Here is a 27,000-nt window from a genome sequence, read left to right as displayed (position 1 = left end):
CTTGCTGCGATGAGACGGGATGCCCTAGCAACAAGATACAGGCTGCTGGCGATGTTGCTCCTCCTCACAAATTCATGTGTAGAAAGGGACTTGAACCGGAAACCAAACTACTTTTTCTAAGTTTTCTCTCCGAGGCAAAAGAGGAAAACGACGCGTCCTTTGGTGTCAAAGAGTGTACAGTTCCTACTTTTCTGCATTTACGGTTACTGCTGGAAATGTGTCAGTTGCACACCAGCAGGCAGCTGCTGAAGCGTTTCTTACCAGGATACTAAGAGCGTCGTCGTGTGATTTTTGATCTAGTCCGCAGCCATATAACGGATCCTGTACGTTTACCATGGAAGATGTGAGTACCATTCAGTGTGCCTGCTCCTCGCGTTTAAAGCGATCAAAACTGCGACTTGTTGGGTGAAAGGTCGCATTTTGGTGAGATTTGATAGAATGCACGTTGGGATGTTGACACCTAGTTAAACACACACACACACACACACACACACACAAATAAGGGCGCGACCAACTTATAGCAGTAAAGTTGGGGCCCAGAGAGAACTAGTAGGAACCATATATTCCAGTGTGATTTCAAGTTGGTTGTGTCCTTTATTTTAACCGATGTCTGCCACAGCACGCAAAGGACCTGCCCACCTGTCAACCTGCTGAATCGACTCGTCGGCACACTTCCATAAGAAAGGCAGCAGGCGCGGAGTAAACTCCGTTTAAAAGCACCCATTTTATTGTGTCGCAAAAACTCTACTTCTGGAATCTGAACAAAGTAAATTCATTTCTGCTGCTACTATTTTGGCTTGAGCAGAACCGAGATTGTGTTTGTATGCAAACTGCATTTTCACCACACAAAGATTCATTTCGTCAGGTGAACTCGGAGGAAGTAATGATCCAGCACAATAAACTGGTACAATATACTTCCTAGATTACAGTGTATCCGAGGCCTTGTTTATACGCAAATATTTCCGGAAGACTTTAACCAGGTTTTTATTCAAGTTCCGTGTTTCTGTACTTAACCATATTGAGATTTGTGGTGTTTTTGTACGATGTCTACAGGAAAGAAGATTCAGTATAACTCATAGTCCTGAGGCTGTTAATGACTTCTCTGTTGAACAGAAACTAATGAGCTGCAGGCCATAAGAACAACCTGACATTTCAAGGAAGCAACTTATTAAAAACGGGAAGTCAAGCAGAGACGTATTAGGTTCTGTCACTGTGTGCGGGGAGCTCGGTCCATATGCACGACCACACCCTTAGATGAGAAGTACTTCTACTACGACTTTTATAAAAACTCTCCCAAGACTCATTACCTACATCCAGAGTATGTAGCTCACATGTTAATACCCAGCCACATATCTGATTTTCGAAAATATTTTTTATGTTAATCACACTTCTGTGCTGACACGGATTGAATAGAAACAGGAACCTTTATCTGGCAACTTAAAGCTTTTGGCAGAAGAAAATATAGGAACATAAAATGTTTTGAAAAAAACGTCAGGTATTTAAAAACACCTCATGTATCACACCATATCATTGTTATGTTTACTGTTTCCATTTTTTAAATTTAGCTTAAAATTCAGAAAGTGTGTAGGGACAAAATTGTCACACTCTTATTGCTGTGTCATTTTAGCACTGGTAGTTAAAATGGCACATAGCAATCAGGTCATTTTAATCAAATGCATTGATCAGTTGATCATTAAGCATAAGCACTCATGAAACAGGTAAAACATAAAACAGATGTTTTATCTAGAGCCTGCAGGCGTGTGTTAACAATATGGCAAGAAGGATCAACAGTGATCTTAGAGAGGTTTTCCTTCATTCTGAAAAGGGTTATAAAGGTATTTCCATTTTTGTACTTTCATATTCTAATTGGAGATGGATTTTTTACAAGGGGGAAACATTCAAGACAGCTACCAGTCTTCACAGGAATGGTTGTGTTAGAAAGGTTTACTCACAGGTCAGGGAAATGACAAAAATCCTCTAGAGTTCCATCTCAAACATTTAACATGCAAACCAAAGCCGGTAGAGTCTAAGTTCAAGCTAGGATTAGGACAACATCTGAACATGTATGACTTGTTTTGGGATTTTGAGCAATATAGTTTGAACAAATGACATCAAAATAGGGTTTCAATGGCCAAAATTAACTAAACTATGTTTGGCAAGAAACAAACACTGCATATTGACACAAACGCCTTGTCAAGCATAGTGGTGGAGGGCTGATGATTTTGGCCTGTTTTTGCAGACACTTAACCTGATCATATTGTCAACCTTGAACCCATCTGTATACCAAACAGGAGTCAAATTTGTTAAACTGTTCAGATTAAACTGGGTTGTCAACAGGATCATAATCTAAAGCACAGCACCAAATATACAACAGGGTGACAGAAAATGAAAATATTGAAGTTGTTGCAATGGCCCAGTAAAAGTCTGGACCTCCACCTAATTTGACACTTGACACCTCACAATGTACTTGAAATGAAACTGTAAGAAAAGGAAGTAGTGACAGAAGTTCGTCACTAGTTAAGAAGAGGAACATTGATATTGAAGTGAGTTTTCCCCATGAATTTTCTGTTTACATGTATATATGCACCTTGTGTTCTCCTTTTGAGACTGTTTTGGTTAAAATGCTCGACAGTACAGCATTCAAAGCATGGCTCCCTCCCAACTGATTGGTCTAAGCTTAGCTACATGACAGTTGGCAGGTTCTAACTGATCACTTTCTTTACTGTCCCCATTCCCCCAGATCTGCTTTATCTTTTACCCCAAAAGCCAATGTGACCCTTGCCTTATGGTTCTTTGGCCATACTGGTCCATCCCTGTGATCCTTCCCTTTATCTCCATTGCACTGACCTAGAGTGCACAGTGTGACATGTCTGCCTCAGACGTTTAGCAAAGAGCCAACAGACTACCACACTATGTGTTGGGCAGAAAACAATTAACTCTCTCTTAGGATCAGCCTCTACCACACAATGGAAGTGTGTGTGCACACTGTCTTACTGAAACTCATCTGCCAGTTTCTGGGGAAGCAACAACAAGTTCTCATTCTGAATTCATGTCAAATCTGTGAAAAATGAGCAAAATGAAAGAAATGTTTCAGAGCTCCTTCTTAGAGCCAGGGTTAAACGAAAGGTTAAACAGAAAATGCAAGTAAAGCTTTTGTTCCTATATGTAGACAATGTGTAGTTGATGGAGAGTTTAGCATTTTAGTATGAATGCACCAATCTACTGGCTAATGAACCAAATGTCCCTTGATGATTTCTGACTGCTGATCAGCAGCTCAAATATTAAACAATATGATGTTTTCTGTTAGTTGACAGCACAAAAAATGAAATTGCTCACTTTGTTGGATCCTAAACTGCAAACATAACAAAACTGAATGTTTTGTTATGCTTTTTTCTGACAGATTGCTTTGGTGCATTAACATGTAGCACATTCATAATTAGGGTTTTCTTCGTTGAATTTGTACATGTAAAAAGCATTGAAATACATTTGATTGCTATGGTATAACCCTGCACTGAAAAACTTAATTTGAACGCATTATGACAGTCTTCTCCTACAACTTTCCAGAAGTTGGGAGCATACAGAAAGAGGATCTTTGATTATTCCTCTTTGTGAATTCACTCTAGATTTATCCAGGCTCCTGGGACCTCTGTTGTGCTTTCTGCTGTTTTGTTTACTGCGCAAGTTTTCTATTGGATCTGGGTCTGTGGACTGAGATGGCCATGTAGAAGAACGTCCATTTGTCTGGTGTCTGGTCAACCATCTCTTTGTTGTTTTACTCATATGTTTGGATCCTTTTCCTGTTGAAAGACCCAACAATGGCCCATTTTCAGTTAGTCATCCAGATTTTCATTCAAAATGTCCTTGTATTTTAAAGAGGCATGCACTTTAAGAAGGCTCCCAGAATCTTTGGAAGAAAATTAGACCCCGAAGCATCAAAGATCTTTCATCATCCTTAATAGAGGGCTTGATGTGCTTTTACACATACATATCCATCAGTTGTATGCAAAACGTACTTGAAGTGTTTGTTGTCTGAAAGCTCAATCTTTTTCTCCTCGACTAAAGCACACAATTCTACTTAAAGTTCCAGCTGAGATTATTTTTTTGATTGTAGGGACATGCCTCCCTTTTGGGTCCCTGGGCAAGACCCTTAGCCCCAGAATACTCCCCAGGCCCTGCACAGTGGCAGCCCACTGCTCCCTAAGAGATGCATTAAATGCAGAGGACAATCTTTGTTTTAATGTACAATTACAATGACAAATAAAAGTGAATATTATCATTATCTTTCATAACACATTTTGTTAAGCGTGATCACTCAATAAAAATAAAAACAAGTATATTTTTTATGGATCAAACAATAATGTTTGAATAAAATGTTTCAGCTCGTATCAAAGTTTGTATAATCAATCTGTTTTCAGATACCATAGTTGGGTTCCAACTGCAAGAGATTGTTTTAATTTTGTAACAGACTAGAATCTGGTACACCTGGTACACAAACCATAATACTGTATCAAGCTGCCTTTTGGGTTTTTATTACCTAAAATGAAAACATCTACACCATGCATTTTCTATGCCAGGTCCTGTTCAGGGTCACAGGGGCCTGTTGTCCATCTGCAGTTGTAAATGATCAACAAATCAATTAAACCCTGAATCATGTCTAAAGTCAGTTTCGAGTCGCATGTATTGGGACAGTTGGATCAGAGGTTGCGCTAGACTTATTCGTTGTTGGTCATTTTGACTGACAGGGTCAGAAAAATCCTGTCATAATCATTTTTTACCCGTCACTTTAACCAAAAGACCCCAGCAGTATGTTATTAACACAATATTTTGGAATGGCATTTGCATTTGCTTTGTGTTTAGCAGAAAAAATTGTGCCGACTGAGGAAGTTTGTATATACTTCTATTGAGCAGTAGGTGTTAGTTGCAACAGGGTCATCATGAGGAAGTTGCAGCAAACAGCCCTGGTTTGCATTAGACAGCTGGATAGTGAGGCACCTTCACTAATTGCTGAAACCTTTCTTCAGTAACTAAAGCTAAATCATTTTACAAAGTTAAGTCAATAGATGTCTTACGATGATTTTCATTTTGAACTCAATTCAGTTTTTTTTATATAGCTCCAATTCACAACACGTCTCAATGCACTTTACAAAATTAATTCTATGGATTCATACTCATGACGAAATCAGCCTTGTGGTGACCTTTTACATCTTAACCTCTTAGTTAGTCCTCCAAGTTCTCTTTCATATGACACTGTAAAAAATGAGCTGAAGTTGGGACTGTCAGTCCAGCTGCCACCCCGCTTTGTTAAAACAAAAACAAAAAAACAACTCATTAATCCTGTGATGAGTTTTCTCTTACATCTTTTTGAAGTGAGTAATGAAATCTAACTAATTGTGTGTGGAACGGAAATCAAAGGATGGCCATAGTTTACAGTTACTTCACTGACTTTTTTATCTTGTGTCTTACTTCTCAAGCACTTTGTGGATTCACTAGTATTACTGAACATTTGGCTATGTTAATACCAGTGACACAAAACAGGAAGTTGACACTCAAAATAAAGTTTAGTACCTCACTAAGTCAGTTTCTGTATTGTGCTTCAAGTGAAAAACAATGTGCACACTTACAGCCTGCATGATGGCACAGTTGTTAGCACTGTTGACTGGTAGCAATAAAGTCCTGGGTTCAAATCCTAGCTGGGTCCCTTGGGATTTGCATGTTCCATCTGTTCATGAATGGGTTCTCACAGGTTGCTGGTAGCTTTTTTCCACAGTCCAAAAGTGTATGGTTTAGGTTAATTGATCAAATTGCACTTAGGTGTCTGCCAGCATGGTTGTTTGTCCTATTTATCTCGGTGTTTCCCTCTTTGTCAAGGGCTTCTGGAGGTAGACATGCTGGTCCATGATTGATTAAATGGGCATAGAAAATGATGAATGGATGAACACTTACACATACAGTTATTTCTAGTAATCACCCATTAATTAGAATCTATATCAGTTATGCTTTTCAGTATATTTAAAATAGCCGTTTTCTAGTGCTACATGAAACTTTTTTTTACTGCATCTGAAGCCTTTGTTCGGCAAAAGTGGTTCTTCTTGGATGGCCAGTAGTTTGTGCTTTTTCTGCCTATAATATTTTAACAGCATCAACCAAAAGTATAATGGTCAATATACCCCCCTCCCCCCCCACCACCACCCCAACCACTAAGGGAGTGTGAGCTCCAGTGAAGCTTGTTGTTAGCTGAGTTGGGCAGGTCAGCTGGAAGATCAATGAATTCCAGATGTTCCCTGACCTAAACTTTCATCAGAAACACATGTCTGCTGAGGTGTGCCTCTTTAGCTAAACCCCACACTTTGTTCTCTCCTTGTCTTGCTTGCATGACTTGCCCTGCTTAAAATATTTTCATTGTGTAACTGCTTCACTCTTAGTTTTTTAATCATTCATTTTAATGTTCACCACAACACAGACAAGACAAAAACATCTGTGGGCTGCTTTAGAGCTAGTTTGGTTAGTGTTTGAGAGCAAAGAGGACTTTCTGTGTGTGTCCAGAAATGGAGCTCCAACATGTGATGTCTGATATGACGTGCAGAGTTAGGGTAGCCAAGGCTTAAGCAAAGCTATTTTGTGAGTATTTGGTACTGTTCTGCTGTAATTCACCAAGAACCAGTGTGTTTTTCTTGTTCATTTTTGTGGGATGCGTTAGCATTTGCAGAACTGAGCATTTTTGTTTTCCTGAACTGTCACTTTCTGACTTGCAGTAGAGGCTCTTCTTGATCTTCTAATTGTATTTTTGGGATCTCTCACCCCCCTGACTTTGAAAGACTCATGCTTAGTAAAAGTGGAAAGATTAGAAGATGAATTCCCACCAATTTCGAAAAACAGAAAAAAATATATATCCTGTGGATTTTCTTCCAGGAGAAAAAAGCCTGTAAATTTGCAGACATCTGCAGTTGCTTGTGTTTTAGTCCACATGGAAAAGGAGCGTGTTGCCATACTCAACAATCTCGATATTGCACACAGATCAAGAGTCATCCATAGTGTCCTCTGCTTGGACAGGTTAAGGTTTTAATATAAACTCAGTTTTCTGTATAAATTGGTCTAAAAATCTAGAAAATCTTTATCTATGATTTTAGTTGCCTAATGGCATGGTTGGAGACTACTTTGCTTCCTTGTATTTCCAGAAATTAGGAAAGCTATTTACCGGCCTATAACGCCCTGTTGGTCATCTCCAGTGGCTGAATCCACTATCTTGCGTTATTTTTGTTCAAATTAAAAAATTTAAGAAAAGCCTTTCTTATGCATCATTATTCGGGTTAACATAAAACAACAGGATGAGTCATGAACAGTTTAAGAGAACATATAATCTAAAAAAACATAAAAATTGTCAAGTATATTTCAGAATACACTGTAATCCCTAAACTACACCATTGCCTTTTTGCCCTGTAGACTTAGATAGTGGATAGGAGACACTAAATTTAATTTCATGAGAAAGGATCTCAGCATGTGGCTAAAACCCACAGCTTCTGATAGTCACTAGCAAATATCTGCTGTTCACATGTACTCCTGTACAACTACAATAGCATATGTAATTTTCTAATCATACATTGCTTGAATACCTAAAGCTGGTCCATACCAAGCATTCTACTGTTAAGGTACTTATGTTATATCCTCATGTTGTGTTCAGTTTGCCCACCCTGGATATTCATCCAGTATATTTCTGATGGGAACTGTAGTGCTCTATACTGTGTGTAGTTACTCTTCTCACTTAGATATGGAGGTTTGGGGGGATTTTTTTAGGAAAATGTGTTTTAAACTAAACTGGATTTAAAACCTTTGTCATGTTAAAGAAGTTAAAATATCTAAAGATACTCTAGAATTCAAAATAAAGAATATAGAGTAAGTTGCAATAGTAAGTGAACTACTGAAAATTTAACCATATATACAGGTACACCTAAAAAAACTAAATATTTAGAAAAACGTTCAATAATTTTGATACTCATTTCAGAAACTGAAATTCATATTATATAGGTTCATCACTCATAAAGATGATTTTTTTTAAAGCTTTTTTTTGCAGGCTTACAGATAATGGAAACAAAAGATTTTGTGTCTGAGAAATTTTGAATATTGTGAAAAAGTTAAATATTAGAAACTCATAGTGTCACACTCTAACCAGATAATTCATTCACCTGCATTGGTCATAATATTGTCAGCTCCAATTACTCAACAACTTAATAAACGTCCATTATTACATCCGTAAACAATGTGCTGCTGTGTGATGTCTACACTCTCCGTCTGCACCTGAGAGTTGCTTTATGGTCGTGACCCATTCAGAAAGAAGTCTGATTGCAGTCGCATTTAATTAGTAGTTTGAACAACCACTCAAAAAAAAAAAAAATGTATTTCAACAAAAAAATCCAAATTCAGCATCAAGCCCTGCAGTGTGAACATAGCCTTAGTCTGGGTCAGTAGGCTACACAATTATGGAGAACCCAGCTGAGTTAGCAGATGTCCAGAAGACAGTAGATGTCCAGCTCCATAAATTGCCATTGCTAAGTAGAAGAATCTTCATTGTCACTCAGTGGGTAAATTCATATGTACCAGCAGCAATGTGATAACCAAATCGACGCATGTACATTCACACAAACGTAAAAATATAAAAACAGAAAGTAAGAATAAGAGACTGTACAGAAAGGGCAAATTTACAACATAATAACAAAATACTGTGCAGTTATTCAAAATAGCATACTCAGGTTCCAAAAATTTGCATGTATATTAAAAAAACAACAGATTATTTACAAGAATTGGAAAAACTGTGCAAAAAAACAGCAGGGAGGTAAACCCTTATTGAAAGTCGGGAGCTGTAATTTTTATAAAGTGGAACAGATGTTGAGAGGAAAGATGTGAGATAATGCTTCTTTGTGCACCTAGGATGCAGCAGTTAGATGGCTGGTGTCAGTAATGGTCTTCAGGAGTGCCCCGTGCACTAAAAAAGATCTCAGCCCCCTAGCAGGTGGAGTCTGCTCTGACCCTTCCTGCAAAGAACATCAGTCTTGTGACTCCAGTCCAGTTAATTGTTTAGGTGAACACCCAGGTAGAAAGTCCACTTTCTCAATGTCAGTTCCCTGGATGTTCACTGGTATCAGTGTGGTGGGTCTGCACCTGCATTTAGTTTATTTAATTTTCCTTAGGGATTAATAAAGTATTTTTGAATTTGAATTGAATTGAATTGAAATCCACCAACAGCTCCTTGGTTTTTACCATGTTGTTCAGGATGTGGTTCTGCTGGCACCAGTCCACAAAGTCTGGTGTCCAATGTCTGTCACCTGTGATCAAGCCTAGATCTTCTATAGTTGGCAACCTGGGGAGTTGATGGAGCAGTCTGCAGTGCAGAGGGTGAACAGGAACAATGACAACACAGTTCCCTGCAGTGCCCCCCGTACTGCAGACCAGCCTGGTAGAGACACAGCCCCACGTCCTCACATACATAAAGCATAAAGAAAATGATAGTTCACAGAGTGCTGCATTCAAGCTCGTTCAAAGACAGTTGAGTGGAAGGAAAAAGTGTGGTAGGAAAAGGTGCACTTGCAACTGTGATAACCGCACCTTTCAGAGAATTCTCAAGCACAATCCATTCAAGAATTGGGCGGGGCTTCACATAGAGTGGACTGAGGCTAAAGTCAGAGCATCAAGATCAGCTACACACAGACAAATTCTACACATTGGTTTCCAATGTTAAATTCCAATTCCAATGTGTCAAGCCACTCCTGAACCACAAACAGCGTCAGAATTGTCAAACCTGGGGTAAAGAGAAAAAGAACTGGAATCTTGCTTTGTGGTCCAAATTCCTCTTTTCCGATGAAAGTAAAATTTGCCTTTTATTTGGAAATCAAGGTCCCAGAGTCTGGATGAAGAGCAGAGAGGCCCAGAATCCATGTTGCTTGAAGTGCAGTGTGAGGTTTCCACAGTCAGTGATAGTTTGGGTGCCCTGTCATCTGCTGTTGTTGGTCCACTGAGTTTTCTGAGGTCCACAGTCAATGCAGCTGTATACCAGGAAATTTTGGAGCACTTCATGCTTCCTTCTGCTGACAACCCTATGGATATTCTGATTTCATTTTCAAGCAGAATTTAATAGTGACCCACACTGCCAACGTACCAAAAGCTGGTTGAATGACCACGGTGTTATTATGCTTGATTGGACAGCAAACTGGCCCGACCAGAACCCCATATTGTCAAGAGGAAGATGAGAGACACCAGAACCAACAATGCAGATGACCTAAAGTCCTCTATCAACGCAACCTAGGCGTCCTGAACACCTTAGCAGAAACACAGGCTGATTGCCTTCATGGCACGCCGCATTGATGTAGTAATTTATGTAAAAGGAGCCCAGACCCAGAAGTATGAAGTGCATGGAAATGAATCTACTTTTCAGAAGCCTGACATTTCTGTTTAACCCTCCTGTTGCCTTCAAATCATAATTACCCGAAATGTAAAAGCAGTAAAAAAAACTAAATTATTGAAATTTGATGACTATTCCTAGATTTTAGAACGCTAAAAATGCAGTTTTGAGAGTTATATTAACCTCTTTACTTTAATAGGACAGGAATAGAGTTTGGTTGTGTCTCTATGTTTAGTTGCATTTGCACTCTGCTTTTGTCTGATGTGTATAAGTGTGACTTCCTTCCTCTGTATCATTGCAGGGTACAAAAGAGGACCATGCCCAGCAAAATAAGCCAAAGTTCCTGAGTAAAGTTGGCTGGGTAAAGAAAGCTCACGGCCGACTGTTGACGAGCTACAAGGACCGTTATGTCCATGTGGAGAAGACAGAGATTGCAGTGTATGAAAATGAGGTACAATACAGCACTTCAACCAGTGGCTTCTGTGTTGTTTTCTCTGTGCTTTCAAACCACAGAAGTGTCATCAGATTTGAATCACCATGCCCCAGATATCTCCATGAAAATGTTTGAAGGTAACATATATGTACTTTGTTTTACAGGACCTACAGAACTGCTTGGAAAGGCTTGACTTGGAAAACTATGAAACATGCCATGAATTAAAGAGCCCCTTCAAGAAAAAGCACAGACTAATTCTGATACGATCTCAAAAGTCTGGAAATAAGGTAGCTGAAACATGCTTTTATTGTGAGATAAAATAAACTGGGTGTTTAATGGAGAGTAAATACAGGTTTATTTATTTATTCAGGGCACCAGTTAGTTTAGTTAATTATCTTTTGTTACCTTGATAATCAGTTCTTGGGTGGAATGTGAAAGGTTTTCTTAGTTGTGACATATCAACCAAGAAATTCAAATCCAGTTATATTTAGGTAATGCTTTGGGTGAGCCCTGCTTCATCTGCTTCTCCCACCATTTTTCACTGTGGGCGTGGTAGTATTTTGGTAATGCACAATGTTGTTTTGCTCATGTAACTTTATGTTACATGAGCAGCTGAGGGAGAAACTAAGCTGGGAACTGAGGGAAGGTAGACTAATTGGCACAGAACGGATATAAATACAAATGAGGATCATGACAATTTTAGAATGTGTAATTATTGCTTAAATGTACACAGATACCAGAGATGTTCAAATTTTCTCAAGTTCAAGCCAAGTCTCAAGCCTTTGAGGGGAATGTTCCAGTAAAGACTGAAGTCTTTTGCCCCAAGTTAGAGTCAAGCTTCAACTCTAACAACTAAAATAAATTTTTTCTTACCAAATCCGAGACATCTAATGCACCTCTAACCCTGAATCGCTGGATACCAAACCTGTACTTTCTGTCCTTAATAACAAATAAACATTTCAAAATGATCTTTGATCTTTTAATATTTATTAGCAGTTACCCTTTAATCACTTAATGTTTATTTCAGGGGTCTCAACCTCAAATAAATGGGGGGCCGATGTCAATACTGTCTGCTCATTGGAGGGCCACTTCAGTGTACAGATATTTCTGAAAAAATGTTTTATTTCAAACAATGCAATAAGTAATAAGGCAGCCATTTATATTCATGTAAGCCACTGACTGGTAGTACAAATAGCTTTTCTTAGAATTACTTTTTTCACTGAGCTAAAACAGACAACCCTCTCAACATATTTGTGCCTTGTGCTACTTTTGCTGAGCTGCAACAAAAACAAAACAATATATTTCTTTTAACAATTTATTTTATAGAACAGTTCAAATGTGTTTTTAGTTGTTGAACAAAATTTAGTAAATAACACTGAATGACTGTGTACTTAATATTTTTCAGTACATGTGTTAACACTCTTCATAACTTCTTTAGACCTGGCAAGCACAGAAAACCTCAAGCAGATATATATTTTTACCAATGCATTTAAACGACGAGTGCAAATATTTAAAGAACTATTAATATATTGCACTGCACAAATCCTCTGAACCAGTTTGGGTTTTATTTCTTGCCAGATACTTGGCAGCATTTTGCTCTGATAGATGTTGCTGTTGAGAACAGCTTCAAGATGGGCATCTGTGAGCCTGGATCTATACCTGCTTTCATTAAAGTTTCTCGCACATATATGTGCTTCCAAAAAGGCACATTACACGACTGAAAACCCTGGACAGCTCTGGGTAGGATGGAGGTAGCTCTTGCAGACACTTTCCAGTCTGTTCTGATTTTCTGTGTGCCTTTCTGAATTTAGTTTTCAGTTCATTGCTGCATTGCAGGTCAGTCAGTTCCATTTGCATCACGCTGGATACTTTCTTCACATCAGCTGAAGGGTCGGGTCTGCAAACAATTGGAATATGTCACTGTGTGCCTTGAAGTCTGCAAATCTTTCATCAAACTCATGCTGCAGATTTCCAATAGCAGTTGCATACTCATCAGCACTGAATGCTGTACTAAATGCTGTACCAAATGCTCCACCAAAGATCCACATGGAGCAAAATGACCAAGGTTTTTTATTGACAGCTGACTCTTCCATAGTTTTAAGCTTTGTGCAAAAAGCTTCACACTCTCAAGGGCTGCTGTGATGACCTGATCAGGACCCTGCAGTTTTAGGTTCAGGATGTTTAGCTCATGTGTTATGTCCATAAGAAATGACAAATCTATCATCCATTTTGGATCATCTAGCCGAGGAACATCCAGTCTACCATCTTCCATGAATCTCTTTACTTCATCTCTTAACTCAAAAAACCTCTTCAACACACTTCTGCTGAGCTAGTGCACATCAGTGCAGTAAAGAACATCACCATAACATGCCTCAATTTCCTCCAGCACGCGGAGCTGGCAATGTTACAAACCTTTGGACCTGATGTAATTCACGCATTTCAAGACAACTGACATGCCTTGGTCAAATTAAATTTTTTTTACATCATGTTTCTTGATGTATGATGCATTGCAGAATTATTGCTGGCTCAGCATTTTCCTCCTCCAACTATCTTTGGACCAGTGCGACCACACGTTATTTTTGCCCGTCATACACGGCTCTCCATCAGTGGTAACACTCACCATTTTGTTCTAGGGCAAACCAAGTTGCTTAGTCACACAGCTGCTGAAATATATTTACATGCTGTGGTGCGGTCGTACATTGGAAAATTCAGCAAACATGTCATCAAACACTGCTGATAAAAATTGCCAGCTATGCAGTGTCACTCCTATCATTGCTTTCCTCCAGTGCCACGGTGTATGAAGTTAAGCTTTGGGCTTTATCCCATAATTGGTTATAAACGATAGCTGACAGTAATTCTTCAAAAGTCAGATTAGTTTCAAAATCTTAAAAGGACCAAATTGCATTATATTTTTGACACTGGGGACAGCCCAGAAATGCGGGAGGCATAAGTCGGAAGTGGCCCAGGGGCTGGGACTATGAAACTCCTGTTTTAATTTATCATCCAAAAATCTGGCTGAAAGGGCTGATTTAAATAATTTTGAGAATTGACCAATGTAATTTTTACACCATTAGAAATATAACTACGAATTATAGAAACAGAATAAAACTGTTAGGATCCACACCTGTTTTTTTGCTTCTGTTGATTGTAGCCACTTGTTTTAAAAGTGCTGATTTCTATTGTAGGACTCCTTCTGCATATGACATAGCCTTTAGTCATGACATTTCCCCAATGCATCATCAAAATGTTTGCCCTGCGATGGACTGGCGATCTGTCCAGGGTGTACCCTGCCTCTCGCCCATAGACTGCTGGAGATAGGCACCAGCTCCCCCGCGACCCACTATGGAATAAGCGGTAGAAAATGACTGACTGACTGATCATCAAAATGTGCCATTTTGCTCAGCATAAAATCAATATAATGAAAAGAAATCGTACTAAATTGTATCCTTTTGTCTCCAACTGGAGCAATTTTATTGAAAAAAAGAATATTCCATGACAAACTATGTAAACCAATGTGCAAAGATAATATTCTATGAAAAACTACAGGTCCTTCTCAAAATATTAGCATATTGTGATAAAGTTCATTATTTTCCATAATGTCATGATGAAAATTTAACATTCATATATTTTAGATTCATTCCACACTAACTGAAATATTTCAGGTCTTTTATTGTCTTAATATGGATGATTTTGGCATTCAGCTCATGAAAACCCAAAATTCCTATCTCACAAAATTAGCATATCATTAAAAGGGTCTCTAAACGAGCTATGAACCTAATCATCTGAATCAACGAGTTAACTCTAAACACCTGCAAAAGATTCCTGAGGCCTTTAAAACTCCCAGCCTGGTTCATCACTCAAAACCCCAATCATGGGTAAGACTGCCGACCTGACTGCTGTCCAGAAGGCCACTATTGACACCCTCAAGCAAGAGGGTAAGACACAGAAAGAAATTTCTGAACAAATAGGCTGTTCCCAGAGTGCTGTATCAAGGCACCTCAGTGGGAAGTCTGGGAAGGAAAAAGTGTGGCAGAAAACGCTGCACAACGAGAAGAGGTGACCGGACCCTGAGGAAGATTGTGGAGAAGGGCCGATTCCAGACCTTGGGGGACCTGCGGAAGCAGTGGACTGAGTCTGGAGTAGAAACATCCAGGAAATGGGCTACAGGTGCCGCATTCCCCAGGTCAAGCCAACCAGAAACAGCGGCAGAAGCACCTGACCTGGGCTACAGAGAAGCAGCACTGGACTGTTGCTCAGTGGTCCAAAGTACTTTTTTCGGATGAAAGCAAATTCTGCATGTCATTTGGAAATCAAGGTGCCAGAGTCTGGAGGAAGACTGGGGAGAAGGAAATGCCAAAATGCCAGAAGTCCAGTGTCAAGTACCCACAGTCAGTGATGGTCTGGGGTGCCGTGTCAGCTGCTGGTGTTGGTCCACTGTGTTTTATCAAGGGCAGGGTCAATACAGCTAGCTATCAGGAGATTTTGGAGCACTTCATGCTTCCATCTGCTGAAAAGCTTTATGGAGATGAAGATTTCATTTTTCAGCACGACCTGGCACCTGCTCACAGTGCCAAAACCACTAGTAAAGGGTTTACTGACCATGGTATCACTGTGCTCAATTGGCCTGCCAACTCTCCTGACCTGAACCCCATAGATAATCTGTGGGATATTGTGAAGAGAACATTGAGAGACTCAAGACCCAACACTCTGGATGAGCTAAAGGCCGCTATCGAAGCATCCTGGGCCTCCATAAGACCTCAGCAGTGCCACAGGCTGATTGCCTCCATGCCACGCCGCATTGAAGCAGTCATTTCTGCAAAAGGATTCCCGACCAAGTATTGAGTGCATAACTGTACATGATTATTTGAAGGTTGACGTTTTTTGTATTAAAAACACTTTTCTTTTATTGGTCGGATGAAATATGCTAATTTTGTGAGATAGGAATTTTGGGTTTTCATGAGCTGTATGCCAAAATCATCCGTATTAAGACAATAAAAGACCTGAAATATTTCAGTTAGTGTGCAATGAATCTAAAATATATGAATGTTAAATTTTCATCATGACATTATGGAAAATAATGAACTTTATCACAATATGCTAATATTTTGAGAAGGACCTGTATGTATACAAATGCACAAAAAGAATTATCATTGAAAAACTGTATAAATGATGATGGGCTGTGCTCGCCAGACCCACCAAATGTCATCCAAAACTCCCAAACCCGTAATTATCCTTTTCTGTGCCATTATGAGTGATAGATTATCCAAACATAACACAGTACTGGAAGCTAACGGAGCAAGCTAGCAGACTGTAATTTGCACACCATAGCGCACCTAAAGCGCATGAGCTATGCATGCAAATTACATCACCGGGGAAGGTGCTACACAGACGAGTCATGCCTTGTTAGAAAGGTGAGTGTCTATAGTTTGTAATGATTTTGGACACAGGGAGTGTTGCAAAAAAAGTCAGCCATGGCTGAGGGACATTTAACCCTTTAACCCTAAGCATACCGGTACCGGTATGAAAAAGGTATGAGTTTTTCCCTTGGATCAATACTTGGTTTATTTAAGTTATGTAATTTCAGGTGGAAATTGGTCCAAACAGATAAAATGCTTTACAGGTTAAATCTCATTGCTTATATTTATCTTGCTGTAAAGCTAAAATTATTTGTGCAAACCTCATTTGGGAAATTGTTTGGTGAACATTAAAGCCTCCTCTTGCGAGGGATTTAGGAAAAAACACGTAGGCAGATATCTGGGAAAACGAATAACGTTTTATGCGTTTTGGCCTTTTATCCACACATAAACTCGGTTTTACATCACTATAAACGAATAATTCTGAAAACTCCGGCCAAAGTGGAGATTTATAAAAACTCAGTTTTTGAGCCCGCATGTGTCCATGATCGTTAAACGGACCTTTACGGTTCGGCACATCACTGTCTGCAACAAATATTGCGCCGCTGACGTCAAATGTGCAACCATTGTTTTTAGACCTGGCCGTACAGTGGAGTAAAAAGCAATGATGAACAATTCCCAATCGACACTATCTTGTGTTTTATCAGCTTTACATTCTAAAACTGTGTTTAAAAGAAGTTCGTCTTCTTTTCTGTCCACACAAACGAACCTCCTGGCGCCATGTTTTAAGTGCGACTAGAGTCGGAGTTTCTAACTTGAGTCCCCATCTCTGACAGAAATTAACTCTAACTTATGAAGTCATAAGATAGCAGGTAACTAGTTTATAACTTATTACCTTTCACAATTCCCGTGTGCTGAGGTAAACTGTTAGTCTGCCAAAAACAGTGATACAATTTAAAAAGCAGACGCTAATTGCCCTGATACTCATTTACATAAATTTATACAGATATGGGCAAATTCGTCTGAGAATGCATGCATAATAATTCATTTAAATGTGCTTAACATGCATAAGCATAGTGAAATGCTGTCTGCTTAGCAGAACAGCATGAGGATCAAATATTCCTCAGTGTGGGCTTTGGTATAAATTAATTGCACATATTTTGTTGTTGCAAGATCTTTACTGAATTAGCCAGTCAGTATGTGCTACAGCACATACAGCAAAGCTCTATTAGCAGTTTCTTTAATATCTGCCTTTTTATTTACCTTAGACTTTTCTTTGCGAGGAGAAAAATAATACATTTGTTTACTCCACTACAAACTTTAAGCATGCAACTGCTGTAAAGCACAATGGCATTACTTAAAGCTGTCTAGTTTATGAGACCAACTACAGCACACCTGCTATCAGAAAAGACTAAAATGGTAACAAATGTGACTAAATAAGACCCTACCAATGACTGTTTTCATACAGATAAAAAATAAAGCCAGCTAAATAACTGATTCTCAGAATCAATGTGTGTTTTGCTCTAAATCTGACCCAATGGCAGCTTTGTATTTCTAATTTCTCAAATAATTTAAATTACACTTCAAGAGTCACTTGTGTCAGTCCTTTTTCAGGGTGTCTGCGCATCCTTAAAAAGTCAGAATTTCATGTATCCAAAATTAAGACCTTAAATTGTCGTAAATTCAGGAAAACAATCCTAAGTTGGCCTTAAACACGTTAATCACAGGTCTTAAATTTTGGCATGGCCAGACTATTTAAATGTCATATATCCTGGTATACGTAGTTTTTTTCTCGTGGGACTTTTCTGTGAAACAAAAGTTTGAGCCATGGGCAGACATTTTCATTGCGTTCTGTGACTCAAGGCGGTTGAGGCTAACTAGCTGCTAGTATACCCTTGCTAACTTTTTGCGTCTTTTACAGGTAAGCGCCAATTTACCGCAAGTTGGCTGGACAACTGGCTTACTTCTTTGCCGACCCGTACGACTCTAGGCGCATTCTGTGCACAAATCCTTTTAAGCTTTGCACTATGGGGGTTAAAGCTGTAGAGAGCCATTTCAAGTGTTAGAAGCACAAAGCTGCTGCCAACAGCCACATATGCCCCTTTTCCACTGGCTAGTTTTTGGCGGAACGGCTCTACTCCACTTGGTTTTGCTCTACTCAGTAGGAACTAGTTGTGTTTGCACAGAACTATGGCGGCTCAAGCTCCGCCTCCAGCCGTGCTCTGTGCTGCTATTAACATTAACATTAACATTGTCACATTAAAGTAATTTGCGTGAAACAATAAAAACTAAATAATTAAACAAAAATAAAAACAAATAAACAAAATACAAATAATGTTTGCATTATTGTATATGCAAGAATATCTTAAATATGTTTTTTATGTATAAAATAAATCACTCGGAGAATTATCTGGACCACAGCCCAGCCAGAACTTATAAAATAAGTTCAGGGGTTCTAATGTGAGAGTGTTGTGGCAGAAGGAGCAGAGAAGAGAGACGTTGCTGTCTGGATGGTGAACCTCCAATGTTTGCATGAAGAAGTTACAATTTGGGGCTTTATGAGGAAGTTTTTGCCTAATAACGAGGACAAGGATTTTAATGCGCAAATCGCGGACTGCAAACCAAACATGTTTCCTGGTGGTATTGTTTTATGTGTTTTTGGGGAAATGTTTGTACATCTGAACAGCTGAATTTATGTGTGATCAGCTGGTTTAGGATATTATTAAATACAACGCCCACCTGCATGTAATTCAAAAAGCTGACATGGTGTCCATTTTCTTTTCTTTCAGCCTTCAGGCATGGGTTATAACTTTTAAATAGCAAAATTATATTTCAATTTGACTCGCTCCAGCAAATGTGGTCTTTAATATTATTGTAGTCGCTTTAGAATTTTATTAACTTTTCCACGTACCACCTTGGTGAAAACCTGATGTTAAATGTAGGTACCGGTATGGAAAAAACAGTAATGGAAATGCTTTGAGTCGAGTAGGGCCCCTCCTTGAACCGCCACCTTAACGTGGTGGAGGGGTTTGAGTGCTCGAATGATCCTAGAGGCTATGTTGTCTGGGGCTTCAATGCCCCTGGTAGAGTCTCCCATGGCAAACAGGCTCTAGGTGACGGGTCAGACAAAGAGCAGTTCAAGAGCCCCTCATGACGACTATTAAATCGAGGCACGTGATGTCGCCCGGTACGGCGAAGCCAGGGTCCCACCCTGGAGCCAGGCCTGGGGTCGGGACTCGTTGGAGAGCACCTGGTGGCTGGGTTGCTCCTTGTGGGACACGGCCGGGCCAAGCCTGAACGAGAGACGGAGGCCATCCCCCAGTGGGCCCACCACCTGCAGGGGGAACCGTGAGGGACCGGTGCAAAGAGGATTGGGTGGTGGACGAGGGTGGAGACCTCGACCGCCCGATCCCCGGATGCTTAGGCTGGGGGGGAAGGATCCTGAACTTGTGCGGGAGGTCAAGAGATATCGACTAGAAATCAGGCTTGCCTCCACGCACATCGTGGGCTCTGGAACCCATCTCCTTGAGAGGGGCTGGACTCTCTTCTACTCTGGAGTGGCCCACAGGGAGAGGCAGCGGGTTGGGGTTGGTTTGCTTGTTGCCCCCCAGCTCACCCGTCTCATGTTGGGGTTTACCCCGGTGGATGAGAGGGTTGGTTGGGGACAGGTCTCTGACTGTCGTTTCGGCCTATGGGCCGAGCAGTAGTGCGGAGTACCCAGCCTTCTTGGCGTCCCTGTCAAGGGTACTGGATAGTGCCCCTTCAGGGACTCCATTATTCTGCTGGGGGACTTCAATGCCCACGTGGGAAACGACAGTGACACCTGGAAAGGCGTGATCAGGAGGAATGGCCTCCCCGATCTGAATCTGAGTAGTGTTTTGTTACTGGACTTCGGTGCTAGTCACGGATTGTCCATAATGAACACCATGTTCAAACATAAAGGTGTCCATCAGTGCACTTGGAACCAGGACACCCTAGGCAGGAGCTCAATGATCGACTTTGTTGTCGTATCATCAGACCTTGATGATCACTTGATCAGTGGACAGCTCAGCCCCTCTCTTCACCTGATCACCACCTGGTGGTGAGTTGGGTCCGCTGGACGAGGAGAAAGCCGAACAGACTTAACAGGCCCAAGCGCATAGTGAAGGTCTTCTGGGAACGTCTGGCGGAGCCCTTGGCCAGGGATGTATTCAACTCCCACCTCCGGGAGAGCTTTGACCAGATTCCGGGGGATGTTGGAGACATAGAGTCTGAGTGGACCATGTTCTCCGCATCTATTGTCGATGCTGTTTCCCGTAGCTGTGGCCGTAAGGTCTGCGGTGCCTGTCGTGGCAGCAATCCCCGAACCCGGTGGTGGACACCGGCAGTAAGGGATGCTGTCAAGCTGAAGAAGGAGTCCTATTGGCTGTGATTAGCTTGTGGGACTCCTGAGGCGGCTGACGGGTACTGTGAGGCCAAGTGTGCGGCAGCCCGGGCGGTGGCAGAGGCAAAAACTCGGCCCTGGGAGGAGTTTGGTGAGGCCATGGAGAAAGACTATGGGTTGGCCTCGAAGCGATTCTGGCAAACCGTCCGCCGCCTCAGGAGGGGGAAGCAGTGCTTCGTCAACACTGTTAACAGTGGGGGTGGGAGGCTGCTGACCTCAACTGGGGACATTATCGGGCGGTGGAAGGAGTACTTCGAGGATCTCCTCAATCCTGCCATCATGCATTCCCTGGTGGAAACAGAGGCTGGGGACCTGGGGTTGGACTCTTTAATCACCCAGGCTGAAGTAACCGAGGTGGTTAAAAAGCTCCACGGTGGCAGGGCTTCGAAGGTGGATGAGATCCGCCCTGAGTACCTCAAGTCTCTGGATGTTGTGGGGCTGTCATGGTTGACACACCTCTTCAACACTGCGTGGCAGTCGGGGACAGTGCCTCTGGACTGGCAGACTGGGGTGGTGGTCCCCCTTCATAAGAAGGGTGACCGGAGGGTGTGTTCCAACTACAGGGGGATCACACTCCTCAGCCTCCCTGGTAAGGCCTACGCCAGGGTATTGGAGAGGAGAGTCCGGCCGATAGTCGAACCTCGGCTTCAGGAGAAGCAGTGTGGTTTTCGTCCCGGCTGTGGAACACTGGATCAGCTCTGTACCCTCTACAGGGTACTCGAGGGCTCATGGGTGTTTTCCCAACCGGTCGACATGTTTTCTTGTGGACATGGAGACAGCAATTGACTGTGTCCCTCGTGATGCCCTGTGGGGGGTGCTCCAGGAGTATGGAGTCGGGGGCCCTTTCTTAGGGGCCATCCGGTCTCTGTACAAGCGGAGCAGGAGTTTGGTTCGCATTGCCAGCACTAAGTCGGACCTGTTCCTGGTGCATGTTGGACTCTGGCAGGCCTGCCCTTTGTCACCGGTCCTGTTCATAACTTTTATGGACAGGATTTCTAGGCGCAGCCAAGGGCCGGAGGGGGTCTGGTTTGGGGACCAGAGTATTTCGTCTCTTCTTTTTGCAGATGACGTGGTCCTGCTGGCCTCCTCTAGCCAAGACCTACAGCATGCGCTGGGGCGGTTCGCAGTCAAGTGTGAAGCGGTTCGCAGCCGAGTGTGAAGCGGCTGGGATGAGGATCAGCTCCTCCAAGTCCGAGGCCATGGTTCTCGACCGGAAAAGGGTGGCTTGCCCTCTTCAGGTTGGAGGGGAGTTCCTGCCTCAAGTGGAGGAGTTTAAGTATTTTGGGGTCTTGTTCCCGAGTGAGGGAAGAATGGAGCGGGAGATCGACAGACGGATCGGTGCGGCTGCCGCAGTAATGGGGGCGTTGTGCCAGTCCGTTGTGGTGAAGAGAGAGCTGAGCCACAAAGCGAAGCTCTCGATTTACCGGTCGGTCTACGTTCCTACCCTCACCTATGGCCATGAACTTTGGGTCATGACTGAAAGAACGAGATCCCGAATACAAGCGGCTGAAATGAACTTCCTCCGTTGGGTGGCCGGGCATTCCCTTAAAGATAGGGTGAGGACCTTGGCCATCCGGGAGGGGCTCGAAGTAGAGCCGCTGCTCCTCCACATCGAGAGGAGCCAGCTGAGGTGGCTCGGGCATCTATACCGGATGCCTCTTGGACGCCTTCCTCGGGAGGTGTTCCAGGCTTGTCCCACTGGGAGGAGGCCCAGGGGACTGCCCTGGACACGCTGGAGGGACTATGTCTCTCAGCTGGCCTGGGCCAAATCATGCCAGTGGAAATGTGGCAAAACCGACCCCAGAAATGTCAATGTTTTGCTTCCCTGACATGGCTTAACTCCTCAGAAACCGGTCGCTGCTGCTACTACTAGCACTGATCTAAGAGCAGCATTTGGTACGACACAAACTCTAAAGTCGAAGATTTTGTAGAGCAGTCAAGCAAAAGTTTTAAAACTCCAGTGAAGGGATAGATTACTTACAAACCGCAAGCACATTTTTTGCACTTGTTCATACAACAATTGCACCAGAGAGCACTTTTATCACTTGATGTTCATTAAGCAGAGGAAAACTAAGCTTGAATGTGTCTCATTGTGTGACACGCATGCTATGCTTGATTGTACTACAGCAGGATTCCCCAAACACCACCTATATTCACAGTTTTTTTTCAGGTCTTAAATTTCATTCAAGGTGGCATTAAAAAGGTCTTAAAAAGTCTACAATTTCACTTTCTGAAACCTGCAGATACCCTGTTTTGTATCTGTCAGCATTTGCTTGTGATAAGTGAAAAACACTAGTTGTGGATGGAGGCTGCTGAAAATGTATTTAGCACATGTTAATGATATCATTATGTAGTTTCTAATGACCACTGGCATTTCTGATCTGCTAAGTGGCAAAAATCTAATTAGTTGCAGTTGTATGGCTTATTTAGGTTTCTTGTTTAAATACTAAAAATGGGTGAAACCAAATGCTATACAAAAGCCAAGGCTGTTCTTCTATGTAAATGATCAGGATGTCAGGAGCTACTTGGCTGCCTGTTACTTTCTCCAGGGTAACCTTTCTCAGTTGTAGGGCTATGGAGCTGAATGGTAGTACAAAAAAAAACTTCTGGAAGTAGCACAGCAGCAACAAGTGTGTTCCTTAAACCGAAGTACTGTGCTACTGTTGAAATGCCAATACTAAGAAACAGTGGAAGCACTTTTAATTAAATGTACAGTAAAGAGGTACCTACTTTATGTCACTGGCAGATCCATGATGTGAAGTTCCAGACTCAGACTGTGGAGGAGAAGGAGGCTTGGATCAAAGCCCTCAGTGATTGCATCAATCGGGCAAAAAACAAAGTCTTTGATGAGGTAAACATCTGTTTGATCTACAATTATAACATCTCTAAATCTCTTATGAGGCATGCTTATTTACCTTTTATCTTCCTCTTTTAGCTTCTTCCCTTAGGGTTGCTACAGAAGATAGTCTGTCCCCATCTCCACCTATCCCAAGATTTCTGCTCTTTCACACCCACCCTCTGCATATCCTCCTTAACTACCTCCATAAACACCTTCTCCTTCATATGTTGCCCAGATCCTCTCAGTCTGGCTTCTCATACTTCTCAAACTAAGCTGTCTATCTGAACTAATCATTTTTTATCCTATCCATTTTGATCACTTCTTTTGTGGATTCTGTTCTGTCCATTTTGACACCAAACACTGAACCTCTTAGCCCTACCAATCCCACATCTGGCTTATTTCTTTTGATTAGTGCCAAAATCTTCAAACGATAAATCAAGCTGCTCTCACAACTCTCTTGTTAAATGTTACTCTCACATCTATTCTTCTCTCACAAATTAATTCTGACTAATTGCCATCAATCCTGTAGCTCTACTTGCAGCTTCACTATTTCACTGGTTTATTATTCACACAAATACAATGTCTTTTTTATTTTCTCACCTAACTTCCATTTGTCTTTAAAAGCTTAGAGTTTGACATGTTTACTATAGGTGAAAGTTGATGAAAGCAGTAATTTAGAGCATATTACCCGAACAAGACCTCAAGGAAACCGTAACCGGCGCCCACCAACCCGGATCCACATGAAAGAGGTATGGATCTTGCACCCATACTGTCCAGACAGACTCTTTGTTTCTTTTGGTTAAAGTGCACATAGGATTCATAGAAACATATGAAATTTTGATTTGTTCTACAATATACCATAGAAACGTAGAATATAAACAAAAAAGGTTAAGGCCACAAAACCCATTCATGTCTCTGCCAAAAAGTTTGGCCCAGTATGTACAAACTGCTGTTTAACATGCTAAGAATACATCAAATACATAAATCCTCTTTTCCAATATGTCATATTCTTTAATTTATAAGAATGCAAAATTTACCAGAAACTTGTAATCCTAAAATCATAGAGGTATTCTGCCAGCTAAATGGGATATTTCTTCCCTGATATTTCACACTTTGAAAAAAATGAGATTCATACCATATATTTCAGAATCTGCAGTGTATCTTAATGCATTATTTGCCTGTACTGTTTTCCTCTCTAGGTGGCTGTTGTGTCCTCTGATGGTGTACTGCGTTTGGATCTTGATCTTGAGAATGCAATGATGCCTAATGGGACAAATATTGCCAAAACAGATGGTTCTGAAACCTCGGAAACAGCTGTATTTCCAGCTGTTGCTGCAGAGAAACAATCAGTGAGTACAGCTGTGGAGAAGAAGGTCATGAAACCTCCCATGCCTCCTACCAAGGAGGCTAAATCCAGTTTTGTACCTGAAAATGAACCTAATAAACAAGATGAAATAGAGGTATGTATGTCTACACCATGCAGGAATACTATCAATCAATGTGTCTTTGTTGGAATAAAATGGTCTTTAAAAACTGATTTAATGTTTTGCAAGGTCCTGAAACCACCAATGCCTCCATCAAAAGAATCCAAACCCTGTGTTACACTTGGGATGGAAGTTTTAGAAGATGAAAATACTTATGTTAAGAAAAATACAGGCCCAACACCTCCCAATAAACCCAGCTCCAACGGCTCATTGAGCAACCTTACTGAAGTCTTACCAAACTTGTCAAACTCTCATCCCCCAACACCTCCACCCAAGGACAAGAAGCCCTCTCAAATAGTTGTGGAGCCCAACCAACAGACACAAGATGCAGCTGTTGAAAAGAAGGAGATGGAAGGAGAGGATGAGGATGAAACAGCAAGAACAGTTGTGGGCAATGATGAGGTAGACCAGTTTGAGGAAACTGGCCAAAATGGTGAACCCAAGAGCACCACTGACGAAGATGTTTTTATGCAGGATGGAAGCTGTGACATTAATGACCAACAGGAACCCCAAGGGCCAGAGAGAGAGAAACTGAGTCTTTTATCCTCCAATAAAAGCCCAAAGAATCCTGTTCAACCTGACATACAGCTCGAAGAAGACCCTTCTTCGCCTCAGAGTAACCCATTCCGTGAAACCCTTAACCTGAGTCCGCTTTTCTGTCACGTGCCAGGAGAGAAGAAAAAAAAGGCTGAGGAGAAATCTGTAGACAGTGGTCAGCACTCAGATATTGAGAGTGAAGGCTCTGTGAATGAAGACACACTGGCAGCTTCCACAGCTGCATTCCGGGGAAGCCACGCCGGCCTAGAAGTGTTGGATGCAACTGAAGATGAAAGTCAAACCTGTGTTAATTTAAGGCCATTAGCCGAGCTTCAGGTTAGACCAAATGTCATCCTCTGTCGGCGCTCAGAGCCTTTTGAGAAACCTCTCAAACCTTCAAGCAAGCCCAGGTCTGCATCAATTGGAGATTTACTGTCTGACTCCCCTGGCTGTAATCAAAAGAAAATTTCCAGCAAAACTGAAGATGGGTGTGTACCAACTTCTAAAAATGATGTCACAAAGCTTGAGACTGAAGTGGCCCTGGAGATGAAAAAGACGAATGAGCTCCTGAATCAGGCTCAGGAGAGAAGTTATGCTGAGGTCATGCCGGAAGATCTGCTTGCTAAAGCCTTGGAGAAGCTCCAGAAGGCTGATAGCGTACTCAGAGAGGTCAAGAAACTGAAACTTGCAAAGACTTTAAAAAGGATGAGCTGGTAAATACCAGTAATACCCAATCAACTAGGAATTAACTGACAGTTTTCTTTAGTTTAAGAATATGAGCCCAAACAGACCCAAAATAGACTCACATTTTAGACAGGATAAATTGATTTTAGAACATTATATTTTGCTGTTAAGTAATGGCAGTTAAAGGTTGGCTGACACAGTCTACCGAAGCAGGAGAAACTCACTTGGTCTACTTTTATGTGAAGTAAAAAACTCCTTATCGAAAAAACAAGTTCAAGAGGGTTTTTGATGTATGTGGTAGTGTTTTATAAAACACAGTTTGGAAAACCAGTGTAGATAATGGGTCAGGGTTTAGGTTTTAGAGTTTTATGGGCAGAAATATTTCACTTTTAACAGATATAGCATCCCCTGCAACCTCTTATATCCAACAGAGTATAATTCTTTGCACTTTTACTGCTTAAATTTCTTTTTGTTAAATGATATGATAGAATAGAAATTTTTGTTTTAACACCAAAATTAAACACAAGTTTAAATGCTCTCATCTGTAAACCTTAGCTTTTCTTTCAGATATATACACACCATTTATTTGAGGGAATGTAAAATGTATTTACTTGATAATTTTGCTGCAGCATATGTATTATTATTAATAGGTAAATTAAAAGGCACCTATATAGCTCAGGAGTTTTCAGGCTAACTACATGCTTAATGCAAATAAAGATATTTGTATTTCACATAAAGGAATCAGTTTATAATAGATAGATAGATAGATAGATAGATAGATAGATAGATAGATAGATAGATAGATAGATAGATAGATAGATAGATAGATAGATAGATAGATAGATAGATAGATAGA

General features: G+C 41.2%; 1 protein-coding gene across 1 annotated transcript; it reads left to right on the top strand.

The window, feature by feature from the left end:
• On the top strand, positions 1-27,000 carry plekho2 (pleckstrin homology domain containing, family O member 2). Its single transcript, XM_047364197.1, has 7 exons — positions 1-343; positions 10,692-10,841; positions 10,988-11,110; positions 23,347-23,451; positions 24,090-24,188; positions 24,639-24,899; positions 24,993-27,000. Exons 1-7 carry the CDS (start codon positions 335-337, stop codon positions 26,175-26,177), a joined length of 1,932 nt encoding a protein of 643 aa, XP_047220153.1. The 5' UTR covers positions 1-334; the 3' UTR covers positions 26,178-27,000.

The sequence above is a fragment of the Girardinichthys multiradiatus genome, chromosome 4, assembly GCF_021462225.1.
Source record: "Girardinichthys multiradiatus isolate DD_20200921_A chromosome 4, DD_fGirMul_XY1, whole genome shotgun sequence".
Classification (NCBI taxonomy): domain Eukaryota; kingdom Metazoa; phylum Chordata; class Actinopteri; order Cyprinodontiformes; family Goodeidae; genus Girardinichthys; species Girardinichthys multiradiatus.
Note: the sequence above shows the minus strand (reverse complement) of the source record. Positions and strands in the feature narration are given on the sequence as shown.